This window comes from Eumetopias jubatus, unplaced genomic scaffold (genome assembly GCF_037043125.1).
Source record: "Eumetopias jubatus isolate StellerSeaLion01/CBP00866 unplaced genomic scaffold, mEumJub1_p1.0 scaffold_8, whole genome shotgun sequence".
NCBI classification, from domain to species: domain Eukaryota; kingdom Metazoa; phylum Chordata; class Mammalia; order Carnivora; family Otariidae; genus Eumetopias; species Eumetopias jubatus.
Window position 1 is genome coordinate 100,741,107 of NW_028274814.1, and position 13,433 is coordinate 100,754,539.

General features: G+C 33.8%; 1 protein-coding gene across 9 annotated transcripts in view; it reads right to left on the minus strand.

Moving 5' to 3' along the window:
- Positions 1-1,352: 1,352 nt before the first annotated feature.
- Positions 1,353-13,433, minus strand: part of NAP1L1 (nucleosome assembly protein 1 like 1) — a 31,163-nt gene continuing 19,082 nt past the window's right edge. For 5 of the 9 annotated variants that reach the window (XM_088025271.1, XM_088025274.1, XM_088025276.1 and 2 more), the window contains 11 exons: positions 10,910-11,051; positions 10,565-10,645; positions 9,554-9,682; positions 8,529-8,600; positions 7,591-7,730; positions 6,807-6,952; positions 6,693-6,712; positions 4,966-5,088; positions 4,208-4,237; positions 3,646-3,696; positions 1,353-2,258 (listed from right to left, as the gene is read on the minus strand). In XM_088025271.1, coding sequence (XP_087881397.1) covers positions 2,223-2,258; positions 3,646-3,696; positions 4,208-4,237; positions 4,966-5,088; positions 6,693-6,712; positions 6,807-6,952; positions 7,591-7,730; positions 8,529-8,600; positions 9,554-9,682; positions 10,565-10,645; positions 10,910-11,051 — 970 coding nt within the window. In that variant the 3' untranslated portion in view covers positions 1,353-2,222. The other 4 variants (XM_028105436.2, XM_028105435.2, XM_088025273.1 and 1 more) reach the window with 4 other exon arrangements.

Genomic DNA, 13,433 nt, shown 5'->3' on the forward strand with positions numbered 1-13,433 from the left:
ATGCCAAATTTATTAAGAAAACAATTCCTCTGCAAACCACATCCCTTTATATAACAAGATGAAATAGTATCTGCCCCTTCACTTTGGCAATAGCTATTACCTAAAGGAATGAAAAAAAAAATAGTGGTTCTGCTACTTAAGTTCATTAAAAATGGGATTCTAGCTTTAAATCTTTTTAAGTTCAGAAAAGGCTGTGATCGAATGAGCTATGGGTACAAAAACAAAAATCAGCAAAGAATGTCTAATCAAAGCAACCAAAAGCATTTTCAAAATAAAGAGGAAAAACAAGGTGTTTTCATGGCATTTTTTTTCCTACACACTACTGCAACTGGTTAAGGATTTCCAGTAGTTAATTAAAATCTCAGAAGAGGAATGAATAGTATTACACAATTAACAAGATGTGTTCACATTCCAAGATCTTTAAATACTAAATTTTCAAAAAGGAAGCTCTATCACTTCTAAAAACAAACAATGTAATTTTATTAAGAGCAGGAACTCTAGGCCATCCTCTAATTATAATCCATTTAGTCCACCCTCACTATCAAAGCTTTTAAGCTCATCACAAAAAATTAACAGTAATTAGCCTGAGGTATTTTAAATGTGGCTCTACAGACTCAAATTTAATGGCATTTCCCCCCAACTAAAAATGGTCTTCTTCCTACGTTAGTCCCATGATCTCTGTAGTATTTTACTACAATATGGTCATAACTAAAATACCTAAAAACAATCCTTGGACCTTTTCAAAGAGTTGCTGTTCTAGCAGCTTCTATTAAGATAGGAGCCACACAAAGATCTGCAAGAATGTTGCCTGACCACATCCAGAACAGAGGTACTTGAACCTGTTTTCCAGTTGAATTATCAAACCCTGGTATGAATAAAATGCTGAATATCATACTTGTAGTACAAATAGGTCCAATTTTTGAGCTTTTAATGAGATCGAGAAACATTTCATAAAATCTAACTTAATATGCCTTAACAAATCTGTGAGGTAGTTAGGTAAACAGTACTACCCATTTTAATACATAGTAAACAGAAGCATGGGTAAATGACATACTCATACTTTAAAAGCAGTAAGAATCAGAATTAACCATAGAAGCTTGGGGCCTTCTTTCTAGCTCTAATCAAAGGAAATAAAATTTCAACCTTTTAATCTTTTAAAAAAACATTACATCATTTAAGATTTTGTCTTTCTTTTTTATATTTTCTTAATTAGCAGATGTAGTACCTCTCCCAAAGTTGACACACTTCACTTCCATAATATGGTAAACTGGGTACAATGCTTAATTCAAGCTAGGCCTCTGCTACTACCTGAATTAGTAGAAAATTAAGACATTATCTTGTGAGAACTAAAATTATATTTGACATTTTTATTTTAAGCTGGAAAAACAAAACAAACAATAACAAAAAAACTTGAAACAGGCTTGTCAAATGATGTAAATTCATCCTTTCCAGGGAAGCAGAAGGTAGACCCTACCATAAAGAAAAGATGCTTAGTTAATGGAAGTTATATTTAAAAGTACAGTTAAAATAATGAGGCTTAACTTCTGAAAATAGGTTTTATTCACTTCCCTACAATAACCAATAACCATACTATGCGTTAGTTTTCCTTACTATGATTTCCTTACTAGGTTTCTAACTACGTCACCTAAAATACAAAAGCCATTAATAATCTAAGTTATCAGTTGTGGTCTTACTGGAAATTCTTAACCATATATTTGTCTCAACAAGTTTTTTTTGTTTTTGTTTTTTAAATGAGGAATTGTCTCAGTCTAAGTCACTGCATTTCTACAGCAAAGTAATGAAAGGCACAGCTAGTGCAAGCAAACGTAAACCCAATTCAACTACCAGCTGAAAAAAAATACTTTGGTTCTTCAGGAAAAAAATTGGCAAAGCAAAAAAAAAAAAGTTTAACAGTTCTGTTCATTTTCATAGCTGTAATCTAAAATCTTTGTTACATGATAAAAATTACTCCAGAAGAACCAAACCATGTAGTGATGAATGAACATGCATGAAAGAATTTGTGCAATCAATAGACCTGGCAGAAAAACTAGAGTTGAAATGATAAGTAGAACAAATTGGTCTTTAAAATTATCAGTTCCTTTCCTTTAAAAAAAATTACTGAGTCTACCAAGAAAATACAAAAACATAAGGCTGTAAGTAAATAATAGTTGTGTTTAGGCTATTACAGTGCAGGTTATCCTCAAGGCCACATACATCCTGCTTCACTGCTGCTTGCACTCTGCTGGGTTTTGATCCTTCTGTTAAAGGAAAACAACAAGTCAATCTATCTTTTTCTACCTGCTTCAGTTAATTTTTAATAGTAATTATCATATATTATCTCAATGTTCTACCAAAATTTTTGCCAAATTAAAGAAATGGTATAGCGAGGATGACAAATTATTTATTAAAATATTAGCAAGTCACAAAAATGCTAAAATAAGGCCCAAATTCTACATTGGGGAATGAACTCCATAAAATAACACACTCAACCAAAATAACCAAGCAATTTATGTTAGTCATATTACCAATTATTTTTGCTTTTTTATATATCAATTACAATTATTGAAACATACTAATTCATACCCTTTAGAACAATTAATTTGATTTTTAACTACCCCTCTCTTACCTGCCCACTAAAGTATCTTCCGGATCTTTTACAGTATTTAGCAAATGAACGAATGCATTTAACAGAAACCAAAAGTTTCAAATGAATCCTAATAATGTACTATATTTTCAGGGAGATAAAGGGCTTTACTAACCCTGATATGACAAATACCCAAGAACGACAGATCAGGAGCCTCAAAGAACAGAGGTGGTTGGGAGAACCTAACAAACAGTACTGCTGCTTCCCTATTCCCAAGCACTCCTGCAATCAGATTATTTAAAAACTGGCCTTTGTTTATAAAGCTATCCTCTGGAGGGACAACCTAAGAACACAAGCAGTTAAGTAATTTCAAATACTTCTAAGGGGGCCTGCCAGAGTTCCGCCCCACCCCGCCCCCCTCCCCCTCAGGCCGTCTAGGTCAGGGAATCTGCTTGAGGATTCCCTGCTTGCTCACTCTCTCTCCCTTTCCCCCCGCCCCTCCCCCACTCCACCTGCCTCCTCTCTCTCTCATAAATCTTTGAAATATAAAATGCTTCCAAAAAACTAAAAAAAAAAAAAAAAAAGCCCAGGGCGCCTGGGTGGCTCAGTCGGTTAAGGGTCTGCCTTCGGCTCAGGTCATGGTCCAGGGTTAAAGCCAGGCATCAGGCTCTCTGCTCAGTTGGGAGCACGCTTCTCCCTCTCCCTCTGCACCACCTCCACCTCCCTACCTCGTGCTGCTCTCCCTCTCAAATAATAAAATCTTAAAAAAAAAAAAAAAGCCCAAGATAATGTACACTAAAATAGAATCCTAGGGTTTATTTAGCCTGAAACTAAAAAAAATACAAAGTCAGAACCAAAAATAAAACTTCTTAGGAAATGTGCATTGAAATTTCATGTACTGTTGAAATGCCAGTGGGGATTCAAGTGGACTATACATTCATCTCCAGGCAATAGGATTTATTAAAGAGTTTAGTGGACAAAAATAAACTTTATATTAAGAAACATCAACTCTTATTTAACCTGCCTTAAATTTAATAGAAAGTAGCACTAATTTTGCTCACCTTTGAGTCATAGTCTGGATCATTTTCCTCATCTCCTTCTTCTTCCCCTTCCTATATTAAAGTTCAAAATGCATCCATGAAGTAGGTACACAGTAGGAAGAAATGGCTCATAACGTACGGAGAAATTTTAATACAAGTTACTCTATGGGTCAAAAGATTTTCATGATTACAGAGTATGGTGACAATGCAATTTAATTGAAAGCTTCTAATATGAAAAATTTCCCAACACAACTTGAGACATCCAGAGAGCTTTTATTGAAAAGATTTACTGCAGCCAACGTTGAAAAAGTTTACTGCAGCTTTTGACTTCTTCAAAGAGCTGATAACCCTGCAGCAGAACAGAATTATTTGAAATAAAAAAAATGTTCTGAGTTTTGCAATTTATTTATTGAAACCTCATACATACATTGTTTGGCTGTAGAATTCTAAAACCGTATTTTTTTCCAAAAGGCTTATATCCCATATCACAGAATAATGATTATAGCAAAGGAATACATAAGTCACTCAATTTGCTTCTCAATGTGTTAAACAGAGAATTATTTGCTCATTTGGTAAACATTACCTCATCTGCTTCTTCACCTTCTTCATCATACTAAAAAGGGAAAAAAGGATGAAGTTTGAATGAAGCTAACAAACATTTGAGAATAGCATTAGTTACAGCCATCTTGTCTCCACTAATAACTAAAAAGAAGAAAATACTTTCCTTAAGGCAATTATAAATTAAATGGCTGCAAAAATCACTCAATTCAGGGCCGTTATCTAAATCTGACAATTTTAGAAGTTAAAATAAAGAATACAGTACAATTGTGCGTGTGATCATACAACTATTACTATAAATATTACTTGCCTGTACTTATGCAAACACACAGCACAAAAAGGCCCTAAATCTATTTGTATGACTGACATTTAGCAATTAAGATAGCCAAAATATTTGAGGGCAGCCTAGTTTTACTTAATTGTTGCTTAATATTCCTTTGGATAAATATTCTATGCTTCCTAGTATTTTTAAAAGTAATAAAAAATATCTTAGACATGTTTTGTTTGGTCAAAAACAAGAGCATAACACATCTACAACACTGACCAAACACAGTAAAGTTGCACTAATTCAGAGCAGTCTCCTATTAGCAGGAAAATAAAAGCTACCAAAGATCCTAAGAGGACATATTTAAAACAATTCAGGAAAGTTATCTATAGAACATCAGTAATTAACCTTTGAATTATTCTGTTTTTTAAAAAATTACATCTGTTCGTTTAACTGCTCACCAGCTGACCACCATACCCTCACCAAATGATTTCACTGCAGGTTTCAGATTCACTCACATCATCATCATCATCTTCGATAGCTTCTCCAGTAAAGTATAACACTGATCTTGGGATTATACGCTCACGTAGAAAGTGACCAATTTCAAAGTCTGCAGCAAGAATAGCTTCAGCATCATCATCCTGTTTTGTTTTGTTTTTTTTAAGAAGAAAAAAAAGGCACAAAACTTAATAACTGTTACTTAATTAGGCACATGCAAGACTCTTGGGTTTAAACTCTATGAAACAACATTCAACTTCACTTTTAACTTTCTGTCATTTTAAAATTAGCTTATGTGTGTGATTAAACAGTCACTGATATATACCTTAGGTTTAATAAAAAGAAAGTTACCAAGTCAGTGTACATACTCAGAGAAATTTGGGAAAATAAAAATCAGAACTGGTTATTGCTTAGTTTTTTTACTTAAAATATAAAAGCAACTTTGTTACATGACTTTAATTTTCCTTATAAATATTCATTATTGAAAACACCAAATGGAACAATACTAAAAAAGAATCTCAGGACTTAAATATTAGGCATACAGCACATAATGAAAGAACATGGAGGATCACTCACATTTCCTTAAAGACAGTACAGAAGCAGTTTTTTGTACATAATGCCAAATGAGATAGAATCCTACTTAATACTAAGTCGATCTAGGATCTCTATTTAATGACAGCACAACGCTGAAATGGTGCTGACATTATTCAAAATTCAAATAATCCCATTTAAGTTCCATGATACCAAACAATGAGTAAACATTCCATGGGTATTTATTTTGATTCATCAACATAATCCACTATAATAAACAGCCAAAAAAACACAAAAGGGGGCAGTGGACTTTGAGGGAAAGACTTGTAATCACAGGTGGAGGTGTTCTAACTATAACTACTCAAGACTGTTTTGTTACCATAAATATTTGACAATAGAATTAAAAAAAAAAATCACTTCAACACAAACTCCCAACCCACTTACTGACATGAAAATAGCATGAAACTCTACCACAATGTTCTTAAGTAGTTCTACCTAAAATTCAGGTGCTGCTATATAGTCCCTTTTTTTGTCCCACAAACAACGTTTTGACGCAAGCCACTTACCACTCTTTACAGGCAGAAATACTTGCCTTTTACAGATCTGGTCTTAGCCTTAGCCAAAACTACTCCAATTCAAAAGTGTTCAAAATAAACATAATTTCTAATTCCGTATGTATAAAACTACTAAACAATCGGAGTTAAAGTTAAAAAATCTGGCCAACAGAAGAGCAGATTCAAAACCTACATAGCTTACATCCTGCCTGCACAGCATTCCAGGCTGTGCACAGGCACCATTGCAGCTCTTGGCTTTTATGGTCACATAACACATGGCCACAATATGAAACCATGTTTCCACTGGAATAACAAATACAGAGAGTTTTAACCAAAATGTGGTTAGGAGTTTGAGTAAATAAATAGTACAAATGATATATTTAAAACATACTAGTTTCAGTAAGAAAACTATCATCTTAAGAACCTGAATCCCCACAATACTTCCAAGCCTCAAAAGAAAAGCCTTTAGCCTCTCAGCATTTCTCAAGGGAAGCACTATAGGCATTCTGAATGAAATAACTTCAGATGCATAAAGGTCTTCCCCGTGCATTGCAAGCCTCAGAACAAAATTCGAGTAGCAACTATCCAACCCCCCACTTCTGAGAACCAGTTCTTTAATGTCATAGTGAACAATTCAACAAATAAATAACAATTTAACTTACCAGATCTCCACTTTCAGGAACTGCAAAATGGAGAAAAGAAATTCAAATGAGTAAGAAATTAAAGAAAGCTTATAATAAAACACCCATTAATACCCAAACGAAAACACTGTTTACCTTCAGGAGGGGCAAAAAAATTAAAGAAAGAGTCGTTGGAAACTGTTTTGGTCACAGTACGAACTGTCCCACGTCCCTTGTGTTTCTGTTTCTTCTTAATGGTTTTCAAAGTGACATTCTTTCCTTTTTTCCAATCTATCTGGCACCTTGCAAAACAAAAGGAAGAATCTATCACAATTATCATACTATGCTTAATTGCAGTAAGAGGGAAGATTTATCTAATTAAGTACTGTATTTTTTAAAAAGATTTAATTTTCTAGAGAGTGAGCCAGAGAGAGAAGAACCAAGAGCACATGCCTGTGAGCAGGGGGAGCCGCAGAAGGGGAAAGTCTCAAGCAGACTCTGGGCTGGGACACGGAGTTCCATCTCACAACCGTGAAATCATGACCTGAGCCTAAACCAAGAGTCGGAAGCTTAACTGAGCCACCCAAGTGCCCCAAATATTACTTTGTAATTACAAATTTTAGAGGGAAAAAATGGCTCACATGCTTTCGATAGCAATATAAAGAGAAAATTTTATTTCTAAACATTTTTCTATAAATACATTGACAATTAGCACAAATTCACAATATAAATAAATTTAAGTGTGTTCTCCTTTGAAGAAATGTAATACTATAAGCCAAGGAGAATTCCAGGAAAATAGGTGCGCTCATCTAACAAAACACTTACCTGAAATGTTTAGAGATAAACTATGTATCAAGTACACACTAGGAAATACCAAATATCACAAATCACAAGTAAAACAAAAAAGAATATTCTGTGAAAGTAGTAAAATTAAACTCACCCTGTACAACCCATAATTTCTGGTCCATCGAAAGAAAAGGGATCAGAATCATCCGGTTCTGACCTCATCCTATATGTCTTTGTCAACACTTCATTTGTGAAATATTCATTGGGTTCAAAGTGAAATTCTAAGACAAAACTCTTAAAAAAAAAATAAAAAAAATAAACACTAATGAAATTCCTACATCACATATATTAATGCTTTAATAGGTAAAATTCAATATGTTGATTTTTATAAACACATAAACTTCTAGGTGTGATAATGCCTTTCCTATTCTGGGAAAGGGTCAGATAAACCCCAAATTATGTTTAAAAAGGCAAAACAAGACAAAATAAAACTGAATAAAACTTAGCTCAGCTTACAATTTCTATTTAGTAACATGTTTATAAAATTGGTTAGAACTGAATAAACTGACCAAGTACTCTTTCCTCCTTCCATCCTCACAAAGAGGACTTTAAATCATCTTCTAACCCGAATTTGACAGAGGAACTTAGTACACACGATAGAAGAGTCTATATAGTAGCTTTGCCCATACTTCAAATACTGATGGTTTTTGGAAGAAGCTAGTAGCTGATCTTTCATCATGGGGAAGAAGGGGCCCTCTAACATCTTCTGTTTTATGTAATCCCCAGACACATGTCTTTTAAGACAGAGTAAGTATTTAGGGTGCTATTATTTTTTATCTATTTTTATCAAGGACTTACTATATTTCAAAAAGTTTTATGTTCAGAGGGAGGAAAAGGAATAATTTCTACATCACAATTACCAACATCCAAACATTTATTGCCTACCAACAATTAAAGAGTACCAAGTATGAATTTTAACTTCTTTCTCACCCATCTCTAGGCTTAGAATATCACCTCTTTTTAGAAAGTTCCATGTATCTACCTATAAACATCTAATGTTACAGAACTAAAAATATTTCAAAGTTCTTTTACCATGGGCTGGCCAGCATCTGAGAACTTCACTTTAATATCTTTCAAGTGCTTCAAAATAGGTTCATCATGTTCCTGCAAATTAAGAAAATATGAAAATGAGTATCTAACATGGCATTTTAGGATCAGTGTGCTGTTACTGGACAATAAACATTTAGCTGAGACATTTATAGTGAGGCTTTATGTAACACTTATGAACCATAAGACCTATTCTCCAGATAATGGCTTATACTAAAGCTAGTTTACTTATAAGGTCTACTTATTTCTACTGGCAATGGTAGAAAAAAAGTGACTTAACAGAGAATTACATCATCATCAGACTGAATGAGCTGAAGAATATAAAACGAAGTCTAACTCAGGCATGTCTGTTTTAAAAACATTTCCTTTCCCAGCTGCTTCTTCTTCCTTTCGTTCTGCTAGGTCCTTTCCTACTTTACCAAAATAGAAATGCAATAAGCAGTCATTGTTTTGAGATTTCTTTTTCTTGACTTTAACTTTCAACAATCACACTATAAGGCAACAAGTACTATAATGCACATAGTAGTGGCTCAAGAAATGCTTCTGATTAGGACACAAAAAGTTTCCCGGAGAAAGTGACATCTGTATTGGATTCCCAGAAAAAGTGACAACTTTAAGAGTTAAAGATCTTTATGTTATTCTTTTAAAATGCAAATGTCCCCTGGAATATTTGTTTCAGACTGAAAAGGTCTTTTTGGGTTAAGAGAAATGAAATTTTAAGTTTCCTCTCTCCAATCTCTAATACCAAGCACTTTAAATACAGAAGACATAAGACTACGACAAAACACTGCTCAATGATAAACTGTCAAAGGGCCATTTCATTATCTAATTTTTGAAAATGAATTAGAATTTATTAATCAAAGATGCAATTTTCCTTCTACAGGTAACAGGTTTCAAAAGACAGCAATCATTCTATAGAGGTCAATGATGAAGACTAGTCATCCCAGCCATTTAAATTTCAAAGGTTTTTACCCTTTAAGGTAAACTGATGTTTTTATGAGTAAAATTACCTGAACCATATCACTGAGCAAGTCAACGTTCTTAAAAACAGTCAACCAGAATTCAGGAATTCCCTTGGGGTCTTCTTTTTCTTCATCCTTTTTCTCATCTTCAATCTTGGCTTTTTCTTTCAGCTCCTCCTTGATAAATGACAGCATTATGTTACTGAATTCCTAAATCAGACCACTTGATAAAACCTTACCCATCCCCTTAACTTACACCCAGCAGTGAAGTACAGAAACCAACAAATCCTCAATCACCAATTGCAACTTTCAATCAATGAAGTTCTAGTCCAATGTGTAAACACTGCTGTTATGCACATACCAAACTGTACTTCTGTAAATATTGCTACTACCATACCCCTCCAAAGAGAGAACCTATGAACTACAGGGAAAGTTTTAGAGGAAAACATTTTAAAACTTCAGGAAAAAAAATAATAAATATAAACCCTGCCCAATTCCTTACCCCTTGGTGTTCTTGATCAAAACATTATGTTCTCTGGGTTAGCCTGGTGATGGGTATTAAAGAGGGCACGTTCTGCGTGGAGCACTGGGTATTATGCACAATGAATCATGGAACACTACATCAAAAACTAATGATGTCATGTATGGTGATTAACATAACAATAAAAAATTTAAAGAGGAAAAAAACCACATTATGTTCTCCTTATCAACCAACATTAAAATAGCAATGCTGGGGAAAGAGAGTCATGTAACAGAACACAGTATTTGTGTCACAACCCTGCCATTTATTAATTGTAGGCAAGTCATTAGAAGCCTCCATTTCATCATGTGAAAAACAAGAACAATCCTTTGCAGGTCATCATCAAGTTCAAAGGAAAAGTTCACATAATCTATAAAATTTAAATACTAAAAAATGTAAGGGAAAAATGAATTTGGGTACAGATGGTACCAGGGCTAACAGTGGCTCATCTGTTCTGATTATAGTTAACTCACCATGAATCTTACAATAAGATATTTCCAAGGTATAAACACACACTAAATTATAAAGTTGGTACCAACCGAAATTTCATCCTCCTCATCTGGTTTCCATTCACATTCTTCTTCCGTAGGTTCGTAAATTGCATTAATGATCTCAAATCGCTAAAATGATTAAGATAAAAAAAGCTTGCATAAAAACACTGACATCCAAACCAGAAACTAGTTGTTCCTCATTAAAGATGTGTATAGATTTAATGAATGCATACCACAACTTGAATTGCTATTGACAGTTTTCCCAATTACCTCTAATAACCATTTTGCTGAGAGGTCTAAAGACTAAACTACCTGCAAGTTTGTTTATGTTTCCAGAGCTTTATTATAATCTCAAATTTTAGATAAAGAAAATAAAACAGTAGAAAGCATTACCTTATCAAATAGAGGCTGATAGAGAACAGCATACTTTCTTTCAAGATCATGAACTTCCTCATAGAATTTGGCTTCTATCTGTGCACATTTAACTTGAAGATTTTTGAGAGCATTCACTCGTCTTTTAACTACCCTAGGCAAGCTGAAAGGTTGGAACGCACCAGTTACACAGCATCACAGTAAAACACAAGTCACACTTCTATCATATTGAAAAGTAAAGCATAAAAGTTAGTGAATGATAGGTTTCCTATTTGAAGTAAAAGGTATACTCATTCGAAGTAATTAAAATTCAAGAAACATAAATACATGGACTTCTTGACTATAAAATAGTTCAAAAGTGAACATTTAAACAGATACAGTAAGTTGTGATAAGAAAATGTAAATCATATCAACACTAAATCTTTCATTATAATCAAGTTCAGCATTTGACTTGTCAGTGCTGGCATTTAAGCTGTAAAACGGTATCTTAGGAAGTTAAAAGGTCATGGACTGATGATCCTGAGAATAAGGACAATAACCTTGATTAGAAAAAAAAAAAAAGTAGACATTATCTCACCCATACCAGCTATTTTTAGGGAAAAGATATTATATTAGAAAAAAGGATGGTATCCTACACCATTATTTTCTATTTTAGTCTCTATTTAGAATTTAAATTTATATTAAAAAAAGAATGTTGTATTTCATGAATAGATTTTTCGTAACAGCTTTGAGATATAATTCATAAATCATACAATTTACAATAAGGTATAATATAGGCCCCTGAGTTATGATTCAACTTATGAATCCCCCTACCACCCAAAAAATGTTCACTCAAAATTTATCTAACTTCAGGGATCTGTACAACAGATACAGAATCCAGGTTAGAATTTCCTGCCATAGGCAGATTGCTGTAAATCAAATAATTTTCTTAGTTAACCACTACTTTATAGTTAAGATAATGAGAAGTAAAAAATTATCTGCAGATAATTTTTTTTCCCTACAATTAAAAGTAAAAAGTTTGTTTTGTCAAGGTAATAAAATAGCATGGGGTGCTGCCCACCCCCACACTGTATCTCAGAAAAATTCAACCCTAGAAACTTCAGAACCAAGAAGAAAACAACTATTTCAGAGACTCACACACGCTCACAGGCACACACATACTACGAGCAACTTCTGGTAAGACTAACAACTGTACAGAGTGAACTGCAACCTGGAAAAGGGAGGGAATGGGCAGAATGGGTAGCAGTGAAGACAGGCTCAAAGAAAGCTTTTCAAATTCTGCACTTGCCTTACAACACTGAGTGTCTGGCTGAGAGCCTACAAGCACTCATTCCTCCACCCCGCCAATCCAGGTACAATGGATTACGACCAAAGGAGACTGCCTCCTCCCCAAAAGCAGCAAAAACAATTGCCTGGAATTGACAGCAAACTTAGTCTGAAGTAACTGGAGCTCTCCTTAGGTTCATTCCAATCCCTTTTCTTAAATTCCACTGGGACTGTCACAAGCCAGAGTTTGATCTTTATTCCTCTCTCAATAATCATTACTGGGGACTAACTGTTATCAACCAGTGAGCCTGAGCTCTACAGCCAGAGTAACTAAACCCTTGAGGAGTGTAAATTTTAATGAAAGAATGAAATATTTATCATCTGAAGCCGTATTATTAGACAAAATAATATAAATATATTTAAAGAGATGAGAGAAGAAACAAGACCAAGAAATAAATCTAAAACAAAGTAGAAATATTAAATATGAAAAATACAGTAGCTAAAATCAACCAACCAACAGGATAAACAGGATAGGTTTAACTTAAGGAAGTCCATTAACGTTCAAACGCTCTCCAGAAAGGCTGCAGGAAAGACAGAAAAATTATGATTTGGACGACAAAAGTAGCAATAGCTGAAAGAAGGGAGGCAGATACCTGAATAAATGAATAACAAATTTCTCAGAGTTAAAGTAATATGGAAATCCTTACTCTAACCCTCAGAGAGGTTACTGAGATTCATGAATATCAAAGACCAAAGAAAATCCTACATGTGTTTAATGAAAAACCTACACAGGAAAAGGAATTTGACATCGGGCTTCAAAAGAAAACACCATATACAAGAAGAAATGAACTTTTATTTAAGAACTCTGCACTACAATTTTATAAGCCAAACTATTATTCAAATATGAAGACAAAATAAAAATTGTATGAGGCACATCAGGCTTCAGGAAACATGCCAGAGATACTCAATACATTCATTAAAAATAGTTTCTGAGAAAGTTAAAAACATTAAGAAATTACTGTATAAATACAGGTGGCCGAATATCTTGGTAAATCTTACTGTTGCCTTGATGGAAAAAAAGGTGGACTAGAGAGCGTGTATTTATAAATAATACAGACATCACTAAATTTAAGAAATCAATATGGGTAAATAAACTTAGGTATTAGGTTATGAGCCCATTTAACATAGTAACAACAGAATGCAGTAACTTTGATACCAGAAGACAACTTCATTTATTTAATGAAAAGCAAAAAAAGAGAAAAGAAACAAAGTACAATAA